At 42.0% G+C, this 16,584-nt stretch overlaps 1 protein-coding gene across 1 annotated transcript in view; it reads right to left on the minus strand.

Annotated features, from left to right (window-relative positions):
- Positions 1 to 6,205: 6,205 nt before the first annotated feature.
- The window catches only part of LOC138637838 (guanylate cyclase soluble subunit beta-2-like), a 125,395-nt gene continuing 115,016 nt past the window's right edge, over positions 6,206 to 16,584 (minus strand). Inside the window, exon 16 of the mRNA XM_069726762.1 lies at positions 6,206 to 6,255. Within this exon, the coding sequence (XP_069582863.1) occupies positions 6,206 to 6,255 (50 nt within the window). The remainder of the gene's footprint in view (positions 6,256 to 16,584) is intronic.

A 16,584-nucleotide genomic window follows, 5' to 3' on the forward strand; every position in this document is an offset into this window, starting at 1 on the left:
TTACACATTTGAAAGAAGTGACACTTCTATGTAATGTAGATTTCCTGGAGATGTTCATATACGGTTTCTGCTGGTATGATCCCTGTTGCTTTAGAGGCTCTGATGTATTATATAATTTTAATCTCGTTTCCCACAAGCGCCATAATATATTATAGAAATGCCTGACCTACTTCACTTCTTATTATCATTTTTTAAAGATTTAATCTAACTGCATAACAGGAAATACTTCTAGCTTTACGTAAATGATCTAACTGCATAATTATTTGCATACAAAATAAATGTTATATCAATTGAATTATAAATCTCATTGTCTGCTTTCATAACTAATACCATAAAATGCAAAATATTAATTTTATAGCAACATAAACAAGCCGCACAATGTTTAATGCAAAAAATGTGCATTTTATTACAAAGGATGAAAATGTATACATCAACACCGAAATACAAATAATGCACGCAAATCATTTCAGCTAAAAATGCTCCATACAAAAGTATATTTACACCTTCAAAATGTATAACAATACGCAATGTAATATGAATGAACCAATATGGCACGTTATTACAGAAGCTCCAGGGTATGTTTTATGGATTTAATTACAATGAAATTAAACATATAAATTCACAGCATAAAAGTTTCAGGGAATTATATTTTGTTTTAAATGACTTTCTTTTCTACAGGGTTCTTAGTTGGAGATTCGCACATACAGAACTGGGAGAACGGTCCGATTTAAAGTGCGACTACAGTTAAATTTTACTTTATTCCCTTGTAAATAGTTTTATGACCATCATTGTCGTTGGGCATAAAAGTATTTACATTGATTTTTCTGAATAACACGGTACCATAATATAATTTGTTATTGTACATCACTTTATTCCCTTAGAATCCTAAATGTAAAGTTACGAAGTTTACCTTAGAAAAGCACCAAAATCAACTACTGCTACACACTACAGCAGACGTGGTCTCTTTCTTTAACATCACTGCAGCTATTAATTGAAGTCCCTACATTTACTCTGCACATAATACTGGTAATGCAAAGAGATCTATGTTACCTTTGAAATGGGCATTCCCAACTCCAACATCCTATCCCAATATGTAGTAGGTGTAATAATAATAATAATAATAATAATAATAGTAGGAAATACCTCCAATTAGAAATGCAGGATTGTTTTTCTGATTAGCTATGTCTCTTTCCTCATGTGCAGGCATTGCAGGTCGTTAGGTATCCTTTGCTTACGACCACTAGAATCATACAATTATAGAGTCATAGAATGTTAAGAGTTGGAAAGGACCTTCAGGGTCATCATGTTTCCTCTTAGTTTGCCTTTTTGCAGGCTAAACATTCCCAGTTCCTTTGACCGTTCCTCATAGGAAATACTTTGCAGTCTGCTCAGCATCCTTGTAGCTCTTCTCTGAACTTGTTCCAGTTTTTCAATGTCTTTTTTAAAATATGGTGCCCATAACTTGACACAGTATTCCAGATGCAGCCTGACCAAGAAGGAGTAGAGTGGGAAAATTACTGCACGTGATCTAGACTCTATGCTTCTCTTAATACATCTTAGAACTGTGTTTGCATTATTGCTGCTGCATCACACTGTTGACTCATGTGCAGTCTTGTGATTTATTAGTATACCCAAGTCTTTTTCACACATGCTGTTGCTTAGTTCTATTCCTCCCATTCTGTAGATGTAATTTTAGTTTTTCTTGTACAGATGTAGAATCTTGAATTAATCTCTGTTAAATACAATTCTATTAGTTGCTGTCCATTGTTCAAGCTTATCGAGATCCTTCTGAATCCTTTCTTTGTGTTGTGTGTTCTCTATCCAATTGGACGTGCAACCATTTATTACCACTCTTTGAGTGCAATAACTGAGCCAGTTACGAATGAATTATTAAGTTCTGTGTTCATCCATCCTGGTCTCTTAAAATGCTTCCAATTCTTCCTTCTGCTCAGAATTGTTGGAAATGGTGCAGTGAGAATTTCATTTAGCAAAATCTTATATCCTTATTGGATATTTCTGTCCTTTAGAACATCCAGTAATTGGACCTTTTCTACCTTCTTTCAGAGTTCATCATTGCCACCTAAATTCCCAGCCACCTTTACTTTCTCAACAATTTCCTCCCTGTTAGTAAGAATTAGTTCCAAGATTGCAAATCCTTTTGTTTTCTCTTCTACCTTTTGAAAAATAAAGTTGTCAACAAGAGAAGAATTTTCTGGACCCATTAATTTTACCCAAGATTCCCAACAAATATCTGGATAGTTAAAATCTTCCATGATCACTATATCACACTTTTTTGAGAACAGAGACATCTGATGTAAAAAGAGTTCATCCATATCTTCAGTCTGTCCAGGTGGCCTATAGAAAACACCTACAATAATGTCCATTGTGATTTTCTCTCCTTGAATTCTTACCTAGTTTCTACAGAGCTACTAGTCTCTGAAGCTTGGAACTCTAACATAAAATGCAACACCTCCTCCCTTCTTATTAATCCTGTATATAATAAGTTAAAGCCTTCAAGGTTTGTATTCCAATCATGTGTATCATCCCACCAAGTTTCAGTGATGCCTATGACATCATCTCTCTTTTCCTGTGTTAGCAGCTCTAATTCTCGTTATTTGTTTCCCATACTCTGTGCATTTGTATAGACACCTTTTAGTTTGTAGTCAGTTTCTCTTGATCCTCTATTTTAATTCAGACATTGTTGTTTTTGCTCTTTATTTACACTTCTAATAGCAGGGTTCTCAAAAGAATTCATTAGCTGCATATTTTTTCCTGGTCAAATATTTCCCATCCCATATTGCTGCAGTTTAAAGCTCTCCTGATGAATGTAGCAAGTAGAAATAAGCGAATATGTTCGGGTCCCTGCTTATTCGGCAAGCTATAGTGCTTACGGAATAAGCTACAGCAGAAACCCGGATATATGGAGCGTTCCAGATGATCAGCTGTTCAGCTCCGCAGCTGCATGTGTTGCGTCTGTGTGACAGTGACAACACATGCATGGAGAGCCTGTGTGTTGTGACTGTCACACAACCGCGACACATGCAGCTGCGAAGCCGAACAGCTGATCAGCCGGAGCGCTCCATGTATCCGAGTTTCCACTATAGCTTATTCAGTAAGTGCTATAGATTGCCGAATAAGCAGGGACTCGAACATATTTGCTCATCTCTAGTAGCAAGGCGTCTACCAAATATGTGTTTTCCTGTTTTCATAAGATGCAACCCATCTCTAGCAAGAAGTCCATCATACAGGTAATTCACTCCATTGTCAAGAAACCCAAAACGTTGCTTACTGCACTATCAACATGGCCAGTCCATCCACTGGGAGGATGTATGAGAAGACGATCTGCACTCCCAGATCCTAAACTTTTCAGCCTAGGTCTTCAAAGTCTCTACATATACACTGCTCAAAAAATAAAGGGAACACTAAAATCCCACATCCTAGATATCACTGAAATATTCCAGTTCTAAATCTTTATTCATTACATAGTGGAATGTGTTGACAACAATAAAGCCTAAAAATTATCAACGTAAATCGCAACTAATGGAATGATGCTCAAAATTAAAGTGGAAAATGAAGTTACAGGCTGATTCAACTTCAGTGGAAATGCCTCAAGGACAAGGAAATGATGCTCAGTAGTGTGTGTGACCTCCACTTGCCTATATGACCTCCCTACAATGCCTGGGCATGCTCCTCATGAGGCGGCGGATGGTCTCCTGAGGGATCTGCTCCCAGACCTGGACTAAAGCATCCGCCAACTCCTGGACAGTCTGTGGTGCAACGTGATGTTGGTGGATGGTGCAAGACATGATGTCCCAGATGTGTTCAATCGGACTCAGGTCTGGGGAATGGGTGGGCCAGTCCATAGCTGCAATGCCTTCATCTTGCAGGAAATGCTGACACACTCTAGCCACATGAGGTCTGGCATTGACCTGCAGTAGGAGAAACCCAGGGCCAACCGCACACCAGCATATGGTCTGAGAATTTCATCTTGGTACCTAATGGCAGTCGGGCTACCTCTGGCGAGCACATGGAAGGCTGTGCACCCCTCCAAAGAAATGCCACCCTCACCATTACTGACCCACTGCCAAACCGGTCATGCCGAAGGATGTTGCAGGCAGATCGCTTTCCATGGCATCTCCAGACTTTGTTACGTCTGTCACATGTGCCCAGTGTGAACCTGCTTTCATCTGTGAAAAGCACAGGGCGCCAGGGGTGAATTTGCCAATACTGGTGTTCTGTGGCAAATGCCAAGCGTCCTGCACGGTGTTGTGCTGTGTGCATAACCCCATCGGTGGATGTCGGGCACTCAGACCATCCTCATGGAGTCAGTTTCTAACCATTTGTGCAGACACATGCACTTTTGTGGCATGTTGGAGGTCATTTTGCAGGGCTCTGGCAGTGCTCTTCCTGTCCTCCTTGCACAAAGGCTGAGGTGGCGGTCCTGCTGCTGGGTTGTTGCCCTCCTACGGCCCCCTCCACATCTCCTAGTGTACTGGTCTGTCTCCTCGTAGCGCCTCCAGCCTCTGGACACTAAGCTGACAGACACAGCAAGCCTTCTTGCCACAACTCGCATTGATGTGCTGTCCTGGATGAGCTGCACTACCTGAGCCACTTGTGTGGGTTGTAGAGTCCTTGTCATGCTACCACGAGTGTGAAAGCACAATCAAAATTCAAAAGTGACTAAAACATCAGCCAGAAAGCATTGGTACTGAGATGTGGTCTGTGGTCCCCACCTGCAGAACCACTCCTTTATTGAGTGTGTCTTGATAATTGCCAATAATTTCCATCTATTGTCTATTCCATTTGCACAACAGCATGTGAAATTCATTGTCAAACAGTGTTGCTTCCTAAGCGGACAGTTTGATTTCACAGAAGTTTGATTTACTTGGAGTTATATTCTGTTGTTTAAGTGTTCACTTTATTTTTTTTGAGCAGTGTAGTTTCCAGGTATTTTTTTCCTGTGTCATTTGTTCCTATGTATATTAGTAGTCAAGGGTAGTTGTCTGTAGCACTGAAGAGTCTTGATGCCCTATCAGACACATCTTTGATTTGGGCACCTAGAAGACAGCACACTTGTCGTAAGGAAATGTACGGTCGGCAGATAGCTTTTGCTCCTCTCAGTAGGGAATCCCCCACAACCATCACTCTTTCTTTTCTTCTTCACCACACTTCTTTTTCTCCTTTCAAGAGGCTTCTGATTTCTTACTGGGCTGTTCTTTGTTGTAAAAGCACTTTTTTGAATAACATCTTCATACTTGTCCTGCGTGAGAGCCAGGTAGTTGCTCTTCAGTGGTATGGGTGCTGACTGCCTCCTCATCTTCCTGCTTCTTTGGGTCACATGCTTCCATTTCTCTTCTTCTGCAGTTACATTGAAAGATGCTTCTCTTCGAACATTTCGAGTAGTTATTGCTACTAGGGTTGAGCGAAACGGGTCGTTCATTTTCAAAAGTCGCCGACTTTTGGCAAAGTCGGGTTTCATGAAACCCGATCCGACCCCTGTGTGGGGTCGGCCATGCGGTACGCGACTTTCGCGCCAAAGTCGCGTTTCGTATGATGCGCTTGGCGCCATTTTTTCAGCCAATGAAGGAGCGTGGGCAGAGTGATGACATAGGTCTTAGGGGCGTGGACGCTTATCGTCATCTTGTCGCTTGTGCGCTGTAGCGATTTGAAATGTGCAACACCAGTTTTTCTGTTCAGGGATGGAGGGGGGGGGAGAGAGAGAGAGAGAGAGAGAGAGAAAAAAAATACCCATTGACTTTGCATTGGGTTTCGTTTTTCGGTCGATCCCCGACTTAACGCCATAATCGGCCGATTTCACTCGACTCGACTTTAGAGATAGTCGGGTTTCGCGAAACCTGGCTCGACCCTAAAAAAGTAAAAGTCGCTCAACCCTAATTGCTACTCTGTCATCAGCTTCTGCAGGAACAGTGAAAAATTCTTCTCTTGAAACATTCTGAAGAGATTCTTCTGCTCGGTCAAGGAAATCCTCATCTTCTTTGATGAGCTTCAGTGTAGCTATTCTCTCCTGAAGATTTAGAACCTTTTCCTCTAACAGAGTCACAAGCTTGCATTTCTGGCATGTAAAGTTTGTGTTTTCCTCTGGCAAAACTGTAAACTTATAGCACATATTGAAGTACACCATATGGGTAATCTCCTTCTCCATGTTGAACAAAACAACTTTCTGTGGAATTGCTGTAGCTAGCAACTACCTAACTGTCACTATATCAGTGGTCATAACCACAAACACATAAGGTCCTGCAAATGAGGAAAGAGACATAGCAAATCAGATAAACTATACTATATTTCAAATTGGCGATATTTGCTAATATGCTAATATTATTACAACTACTACATATTGGGATAGGATCTTGGGTGTGGGAATAACCCTTTAAGTAATTCTCTATTATTGGACCAAATGCATCAGGAGAAGCTAAATGGAGTAGAGATCACTGAGCATAAGCAGTATTATGTGCGAAAAGGGAGTGTTTGGGCCAGCATACACATAAGACAGATGTCAGCCAATATCAATAAGCCGATGACCTAATGTGTATGGGGGCACCAGTCAACTGATGGGAATGCGTCAATTGGACATGTTCATTTTTAGACTGGTGTCTGCGTTGTCTTTCCAGAGATAAGCCACTGACTAACATGTCAGATGTCAACTTTCTCATAAGGAACACAGGAGCTCTCAGCCAATTGAGCACTTCTGTGTACGGGATACTCGGTTAAGTCAGCCATCTAATGTGTATGGGGTTTTTTAATTCTTGCAACTTCTTTGGTACAGCTCAATAAGGATGTACACTATGTGCAGAATTATTAGGCATCACTGAATAAGATACAGAAGTTGAAATGTCAAGAGTGGAACCAGAAATATCTGAAGATTTTTCAAAGGTTTAATGGACTGATGAGATTAGAGTGACTCTTGACAGATCAGATGGATGAGTTTGTGGATGGATAAATAACACGCACAGACATCCACTTCGACAGATTCCAGCAAGGTGGAGGTGGGGTGCTGTTATTAGCTGGTATTATTAATGATGAGCAAGTTGGACCTTTTCGGGATTAAGATGGATTCAAAATTAAATCCCAAACCTATTCCCATATTTTATAAGACACTTTCTTGAAGCTGTGGTAAGGGAAAATGTCTGCATCTTTTAAAAAAAAACAACATGATTTTAATGCATGCATCAAAGTTTTCACTGCTTGGATAGCCAATAAAGGGCTTAAATATGAAAAAAAGACATGTCCCCATGGCACCTGACCTAAACCCCATTGAGAATTTTTGGGCTCTTTTTAAATGAGAGATTTATGGTGAAGAAAAACAGTCTCGTCTCTGAATAGAGAAAAAAACTTGAGATGTATAAATATAGAACCGTAGAACATTTTGCCACATGGCGTCTGTACATGAAGTGGCCCTGTGATACTGTGCCCTATTCTTTGCACATTCCATAAAATCATTCCATAAAATCAATGCATCCTGAAAAATGTTCCGTATGACGGATTTACTGTAGTTTACGAATAGAATAGTTAATTGTACAGTTATAAGAGGCTTATATGGATAATTATTGCTTCTATGGTAACTAAATGGTCAGGTCCAACTGATGGAAATGTGTTTTACTAATTGAAACATTTATTGGGCATCTTGATAATTATTATCTGTGGATGATGATTATTGCTTAATTTAATATGTGTAATGATAGCCAGCTAAGTTTGCTAATGGGGCTATTGCCAAAACTGTCACATTTTATAAGGATCATTTGTTTGAGTCTATAAAGTCTATGAGCAGAATTGTTAAAAAGATGATCCTATCAAACCTAAATGTCCATGATCTACGTACTTTTGGATTCGAGACAAGCAAACACAGATACAAAGACGTACTGTCCAACAAATTATCTGATTATACAGACATAGAAAGAAATACGTGAAACATATAAAATCACTCATTATTACAAGTATATCAACTGTTCTGAATGAACACGGAAATAAATGACAAGAAATTGTCCATATATCATATAGCGCTTACAGTCGAAATAAAGTGCATGAAGAATATCTACAGGTTCTGTAAGCTCCAAATACAAAATGATCACAACGAAATAATTATTTTTTACATTTGACATTAACATTTTTTAAAGGATACCTGACGGCTTCCCCATGCTCCCCAAATCCCTACCATATATTTATTACTATGTTAATATTTTTCCTAGCAATCCCTTTTTATTGCAAAAAGAATTATATGACTGTGCTGATGATAGGCTTGTGGGTAAATAGTCGTGGGGGCACTGTGTTCACTAGACTAGTCATCCCAGTAACATGTCATCACGCCCCACAGTCAGGTGGTGGAGTCCAGCATCACGGCTGCCTCCGTGGTCATGTGCAGCGTAATGATGAAGCCGAGATGCTTACATCTGGATTACCGCCATTGTCAGGGAGGCAGAGATGTGCAAAGACCCGGCAGTGAGGCCACTCTTGCTGATCATTTAACTTACGCCCACAGGGGCATGATAACATGATTAGTGGGATGTCAAATCTGGGCAAAACAACGCCCTCACAACTAGTCACGCACTAATTAGCAAATCACCAGCACAATTTTGAATTTTTTTTTTTAAACAAGCACAAATCAATCAGACAATTTAAAAGGGTTTTTTTAGGAAAGGTCTTAGTACAGTATTAAATACATGGCGGGGGTTTGTGGGGCCTGGGAAAGCTGTCAAGTTCCCTTTAACAGTTCCCTTTTACCAGGCCTCAAAGTTGTAATACAGTAAAAAGAATTGCAGGAAATCCAGAGTATTCTGTCTATGTTGGGGGTTAATTTTCCATCTCTCAGAATCGTATTTACCAGGAGTCTCAAGAGGTTTTCCGGTCTTATGATATTGAAGACCTATTTCTGGGATCCGTGGGAGTCCAATATCCAGCCTGACCAGTTGTTTTTAGCTTCAGTGGATGAAAACATTTAGCCAGGACAGCACAGATTCACCCTGTGGTGTCCACTGCTGAGGAATGTAGCCCAGTGCTTATTCAGCTTGGCTGAGTATTTGGGTTTGTGGTGGAGTCAGAAAAGATAGCTGAGACAGTAGAGATCAACATGCGTATGGCCAACTTTAGATATACCGCAGACGCACTGTACAAAGAAAAACTCTCTCTGCTGTCCGCAAAGTTTTAAAGGATCAAACTAGGTGAGCATGTCTTTCTACCTGTTCATCCAACTGTATCATGGTGGTAATACATACAAAATCCCCTTCTCAGGAAACCCCTATGCTCCTTCCTACATCATAATTCCATATATTTTTTCATTTGCCTACACTTATATCAAGCATCTATGAGCAAGATCGAATCTGTTTCCTACTGTGAAAGTGACATTTGCTGCTGCTACACTTTTCTTAGAAGCCCCAACAAGGCTCCAGGGAAACCTTATTTGTAATACGAGCTTAATGAAGATGATGTGGGTGAATAATAATACCACCAACCCTTGGAGCCACCAAGGGTTTTATTCTACTAGTACACACTCCTAATTATTCTTTGCTTTTTGGGACCTTAAGTAAATACAGTTTTAGGGAGGCAGAGATTTATGACCTGAAAATTAATGGTAATGGTTGCAAACTAGAATAGCATAAGATGAGAACAACAATTCTTCCTATAGTATAGAGTACTCTGTGGTATGGTTTTATCCAAAGGTCCGTCTGTACGGACTGACTCGTGACACGATACAACCGCCAATCGGTAAACTTTTAATGATTGGTGGTCAATTGAATGCCTGTTGCATGCCCCTTAACACCTTGTATCTCAACCTTGACTGTACTTCCATTTCAGGTCTAACCTGGGAAAATCTGAATAATTCTCAGCTGTTTATATTCCTTGAACTTCTTGCAGCGTTTACATTCGTGACTGAAAACCATATGTTGGGTCAATCTCAAACTGATAATTCGCATATTTTGCTGTCAACCTGCGGAGCAGATATTTGAAGGTTAAATCTTGATGCATGCAATGTTTTATTCAATATGTCCACACACAATAAACACAGAAACAGTGAAAAGCCATTTCAGAGCTGTCATACTGGCGGAGCAAGCCTTTAGTGCCAAGGAGACCTGTAATTAGTAATCTCCTCCACCAGCTGTTATCTCACACCACCCCCGGCTCATAGCGGACACATACAGGCACTTCCTCCACCAACCAATAAGAAAATAATATTGATCCCATTAAATACGTGTTCATGTTCAGCATTTTCATTATTGACAGTAGCTGATGTGTCTCACCGCAGGACCGTAAAAGGAAATGGAACGAAATGTAAATTAGCGGCACAGGAGAAGCCTATTGGCACGTCAATTAATGGACATTATCCATGCTCTGGCTGTCTGACTCCCTGATACTGCTAATATGTTATCTGGTTATTTCTCTGTAAATATATCAATGCCTAATTAAACTGTCAAAGCCTTAAATAGACAGGTACTTAAAGCGGCAACAATTCATGAATTTCACACTGCTTCAAGCAAAAAGTAGAGACTGAATTTATTTTACTTAAGCACACCTATTGCATTAAAACACCACTCCAGTGTTTTTTTTTTCACTGTAACCCTTGAATAGAGCTACTAATTTAAGTTCACTGCCCCTAGTCTTATACTTACCAGCCTTATACTTCAACTGTTCCTGGTGCCACTCTGGTCCAGCAGTTTGTGACCTACCAGATCGCTCCAGTGTTTGCTAGAGTGATGCGAAAGTCATAACTCCTTGTAAGTGTATGAGAACCAGAACTAGGCCATAACATGGCCTCATAAACTTGCAATGAGAGCTTCTGACCATTACCTCTGACTTCCGGTCAGAGTTGAAGTCACAAAATGGTGGCGTGGGACCAGAGAGCCACCGGGAAGAGCTGAAGTTCGATTTAGGTGTCACAACTCAATGTAAGTCTATGAGAGCTAGAACGAGACTCTCAAAGACTTACATTTAGAGCTTGCGACCGTTACCTATGACTTCTGGTCAGTCAGAAATGCCATTCAAAAGATGGCACGGGACTAGAGCGGCTCGAGGAAAACATGAAGACAGCACCTGGTAAGTACAATGATAGAGTCTCAGAACTTACCGTATTTTTCGGACTATAAGACGCACCGGACCATAAGACGCACCCCAAATTTGGGGTGAAAATTGCAGAAAAAAATATTTTTTATAAGATGGGGGTCCGTCTTATTGTCCGAATGTACAGTATCTTACCTGAGGGCTGGCGGTGGCAGAGCAGGGTCACAGGAGGCATGGTGTCGGTAGAGGTGGGGTGATGCGGTGTGGCGTGCACCTGAGCAGGGTCCCTTCCTGCTTAGGTGGGCGATGCCACGGCCTGGTGTCCATGGGAGGGTTGCAGTAGTGATTACCGGCAGAGGTGCTGGGATGAGGAGGTGCTGGGATGAGGAGGTGCTGGGATGAGGAGGCGCAGTGAGAGGTATGGCGTGGGAGGGGTCCCTTTCCCCGGTATGGTGATGCAGCAGCCCGGTAAGCAGCAGAGCCGGTTGAATCCTGCAGTGGCAGAGGTGTGGCAGCAGAGGAGGCGCAGTAAGCAGGGTCCCTTTCTCCGGTGAGGTGATGCAGCAGCCCGGTAAGCAGCAGAGCCGGGTGAATCCTGTTGTTATCGGTGGGGGCGGCCATCTTCCTGAGGCCGCGCGTGTGCAGATGAAGCGCTCTGCTTCCCGGGGCTTCAGAAAAATGGCCGCGGGAGGCCGCGCGTGTGCAGATGGAGATCGCGGCGGCCATTTTCCTGAAGCCCCGGGAAGCAGAGCGCTCCATCGGCGCACGCGCGGCCTCAGGAAAATGGCCGCCACCACCGATAACAACAGGATTCATCCGGCTCTGCTGCTTACCGGGCTGCTGCATCACCTCACCGGAGAAAGGGACCCCGCTTACTGCGCCTCCTCTGCCGCCGCACCTCTGCCGCCACGGTAAGCCTGCATTGCGACTATTAGACACACCCCCCATTTTCCCCCCTTTTTTGGGGGGGAAAAAGTGCGTCTTGTAGTCCGAAAAATACGGTATATTAGTAGCACCACTCCAGTGCTGAAATAATAAAAATTGCTGGAGTGGAGCCAGTGGCAGACACAGACAGAAGAGGGTACCTGTGCAAGAACAGTAGAAGCTCTTATCCCTGCACTGTTCTGGCCTTTTGCAGTCCAATAGCTCACCATAATGCCTAATTCCACCTGTTTTGGAGGTGGAAATGGACCCCTCTTCATCTTGGACCCTTGTGCGGCTGCACAGGCTGCACAAATGATATGACCGCCTTTGAGTGGTGCTTTAATGGCTGGCACTATCTCAGCTTTTTTCCTTCACTGCGATTCCTACGAACAATCAAACATTTACAGTAAATACAAGAAACGATGGAGAGGATAAAGATGCAGCTGCAATTTCTCATTATGTATCTGTGAGACTGCCTGCTGTGCGGGGGGCGAGGAACCGAATTGTGAGGACATCTAATGAGTGAGTCATTTCTCCAGAAGGATCCATCTACCCTGCAGACATAAAGAGTCAGTTTCAAAAGCTAAGCAGAGGTATGGAAAAACACCTGAAAACACAATTTCTGCCCACATTACATCTTAAAAAATACTTGTCACCTGATTCATGAAGCCCAAACCGCAGTCAACATTAATCAGGCCCTGGCTGCATGATGGCAGCCAGGTACTTTTTTCTCTGCATTTCAGAAAAAATACACTTTAAAGATTTTGGTGGGACACTGGGGACCATAGCCAGAGATAAGACTAGCCCGGGTCTGCCCCCAGCCAGTTTCTTCCAGCAGTGTTCTAGTTGATTGACAGTTCTCTTCCATAGTGAAAGGCCTGTCAATTAAATAGAGCGGTGCAGGGAAGAGCATAGCCGGATTAATCTGATCTATTATGATCCTCGGCTGGATCTTTAAAGCATATTGTCTCTGAAATGCAGAGAAAAAATATATCTGTCTGCAATCATGCGACCAGGATCTGATTCATGCTGCTTGCAGTTTGGGCATCATGAATCTGGTGACAGGTTCTCTATAAACACTAATATAACTTCGAAAAGAGCAACTGCGATTTTTCATTTTGTTAGAATTCAGACATTTTCATTTCATTTCTGTATATAAACCATTTCCCAGAAAATACTGGCTGAAGTCCGGTCCTTCTCTCATGTTTCCAGCAAATCAACTTTTATCTGTCCAACACATAAGCTAAATACTAGAACAACATACTACAATGTTAGGGACAAATTCCACTAGTGTGAATAAAACACTATGAAAATAGATGGAAGACAAAGTAGATACTTTTCTTATGTTGTCTGACTGTAGAGAAGATAGGACTGAAAGTAAGATGTAACAGATCAGCCAATGGCTTCCTACATTGGACCAGCTGTGAAGCTGTAATATACTGATAAGGTAAAGATCTCAAAATCACAGCACATTGACTCTTGTCATTAATTCAAAAGTGCTACAGGCAATTAATGGCAAAATTACATGTTGATATACTGTACATCATGGAAAGACTGTCAAGTGTTTCTGATACAAAGGGGCTCATGCTTCTATTATGGAAGACAAAATATTGGCACCGTAACTTTAGAAGATATGATGGATTTAACAGGTCATATTAACATACTGCACATTTTTTCTGATAATAGACAACTGCTATTAGAAACAAAGACAAGATGAAAGTGTCCTAAAGGGAGTTTGACGGCTTATTCTACCTCCCCAAACTGATTACATGTGTACTGGTTATAAGCACCTATCTTTAATAACAAAAACCGCTGCTCTGTCACAGAGAAATTGACTTTAGAAGTTATATCCAAATGAGTTTGAAAGTGCTCTGGTTGGGACAAAGCACTTCCACTGCCTCGGATCCCAGTTCCATTCTCAGCCTAATTCCGCCCTCTACTAAGTGATTGTTAGCTAGTTTGTTAACACTGCAGTGGTATGCTAATCACCTTGTGGAGGGCAGAGTTAAGTTGAGACTGTAGCTAAGAGGTAACACAGTTGAAGTGCTCTGTCCCACCCAGAGCACTTGCAGATTAAAGGTACCGTCACACTAGACGATATCGCTAGCGATCCGTGACGTTGCAGTGTCCTGGCTAGCGATATCGTCCAGTGTGACAGGCAGCAGCGATCAGGCCCCTGCTGTGCTGTCGCTGGTCGGGGAAGAAAGTCCAGAACTTTATTTCGTCGCTGGACTCCCCGCAGACATCGCTGAATCGGCGTGTGTGACACCGATTCAGCGATGTCTTCACTGGTAACCAGGGTAAACATCGGGTAACTAAGCGCAGGGCCGCGCTTAGTAACCCGATGTTTACCCTGGTTACCATCCTAAAAGTAAAAAAAACAAACACTACATACTTACCTACAGCCGTCTGTCCTCCAGCGCTGTGCTCTGCACTCCTCCTGTACTGTCTGTGAGCGTCGGTCAGCCGGAAAGCAGAGCGGTGACGTCACCGCTCTGCTTTCCGGCCGCTGTGCTCACAGCCAGTGCAGGAGGAGTGCAGAGCACAGCGCTGGAGGACAGACGGCTGTAGGTAAGTATGTAGTGTTTGTTTTTTTTACTTTTAGGATGGTAACCAGGGTAAACATCGGGTTACTAAGCGCGGCCCTGCGCTTAGTTACCCGATGTTTACCCTGGTTACCGGCATCGTTGGTCGCTGGAGAGCGGTCTGTGTGACAGCTCTCCAGCGACCAAACAGCGACGCTGCAGCGATCCGGATCGTTGTCGGTATCGCTGCAGCGTCGCTAAGTGTGACGGTACCTTTACTTACACATCAGTTCTAAAGTAGGTTATTTTACAATAAAGCAGTGATTTTGGTTATTAAAGGGGTTGTTCAGCTTTGGGGTACAAGTCTGTAGTCACTCTATGTGCTTTTCTGCTGCCAACATCAATAAGCCTTGTGACTTCCATTATGTAATTTGCATACTTCTGGCCACATTCCGACTTACATTGAGTGAGGCTGTGTAACTCTAGTTGGCACGTGACCGTATGTACACAAATCATATACTTCCAGTCACACGTCCACTGCTCCCGGCACTGGCATCGGAGAATCCGAACAACAAGCAGTGCACACGCTGTGAGGATTCACAAGTCTGCAGTCACATAGAGGTTAGTAGTAACATGGTGGGCACATATTGATCAAGAACCAAATTTCATGCTGGTAGAAGAAGATGAATATTATACGTACATACCATGGCACAAAAAAACTTTCTGCAGTGTTCTTATATCTGCTCCTTCATAAAGACCCTGATGAAGGTCATTCTGACCAAAACGTTGGCCTGAATCATGTACAGACATCTCTTGCTGCTTTAATAAATCATGTTTGGTTCACTTTACAGTCACATATAGTGATTGCAGACTTGTACCCTAAGGCCGGACAACTCCTCTAAATATATGGATTCACTTGTGTTCTTGTAACCTATATACTCTTGAGAGTTGGTTGGGATGGGGCAGCGAATGAGCTGATAGATTACCTTTAAAGTATTACAAGGAAAGATTGAATTAGGATTGGGTGTTTCTTTTTAATATACAAGTATTATGGTTCTACTTCAGTGCTGAAATCATAGGGTATCGGTGATAGTTAAGATCTATTCCCATTGGATTTAATGTGTACAGTATGTCAGTGTGTAATTGGGTAAATCACACAACACACATAGAATGGAACTAATGTTTATAGTGTGTCATGTCGAAAAACATTCACCGCTTAATATATTTTTCATGATACTCTTCTGCATAAAAATGTGTAAGCAGCTATGCATTAGAAAACGTATGCTTAGGCATCAGAGTTGGGCTTACTCTTGGCCAAGTACTCTTTTGTCGATGTCCAGCCCACTATACCCTACTCTGCTTGAATATTGGGGCCTTTCTTTGCGCATAGGCTGACTGTACACATTAAATGCAGTATGAACGTAGCCATAGAGGCTAACCTATATGTTCAGGGAACATTCATACTCTAGAGCCTTTCCTACAAATATTTCATCCAAATTTACGTCAATTGTGAATTGGTTCCATACTAATTAGAACTCAATAGCAATATTTTAGTCTTGCACCACTAAAGCAAGGATTTACCAAATGTTCAGTTCACATAAATAACATTTTATAGACAGACCATCTGTAAGTCACCCTTTCCGATAAAGACAAGTTGCACATGCGTTACATGAGCATATAAAATACATTCTTTATGTTCTTATGGGTTTAACCTGGTGATGCTCAACTGGTAGAGTCAGTGTCGAATTCATTTCCCAAGGTGTCATTGCTTGTAGACCCCAAGAAAGGGAATCCCCAATAAAATGTATTGCATATTTAACAGTATATTACAGTATGCCAAAGGATGATTAAACAAATTAAGGGGTTCTCCGGGACTTTGATATTGATGAGCTTTCCTTAGAGTAGGCAATCAATGTCACATCCCTAAAGGTCACCCCCCAACGAATAGCTGATTGTTTACTAGGCATAGCTCCAAACAATATGTAGCAGCCGAGCTTAGTTACATTCACTTGAATAAATAATGGGTGCCATAGCCCCTGGCCGCTTTTAGGGTTAAAGGGGTATTCCCATCTCCAAACTCATACCCCAATATGTAGTAGGTGTAATAATAATAGTATTAGCAAATACC

This window comes from Ranitomeya imitator, chromosome 5 (genome assembly GCF_032444005.1).
Source record: "Ranitomeya imitator isolate aRanImi1 chromosome 5, aRanImi1.pri, whole genome shotgun sequence".
Classification (NCBI taxonomy): Eukaryota; Metazoa; Chordata; class Amphibia; order Anura; family Dendrobatidae; genus Ranitomeya; species Ranitomeya imitator.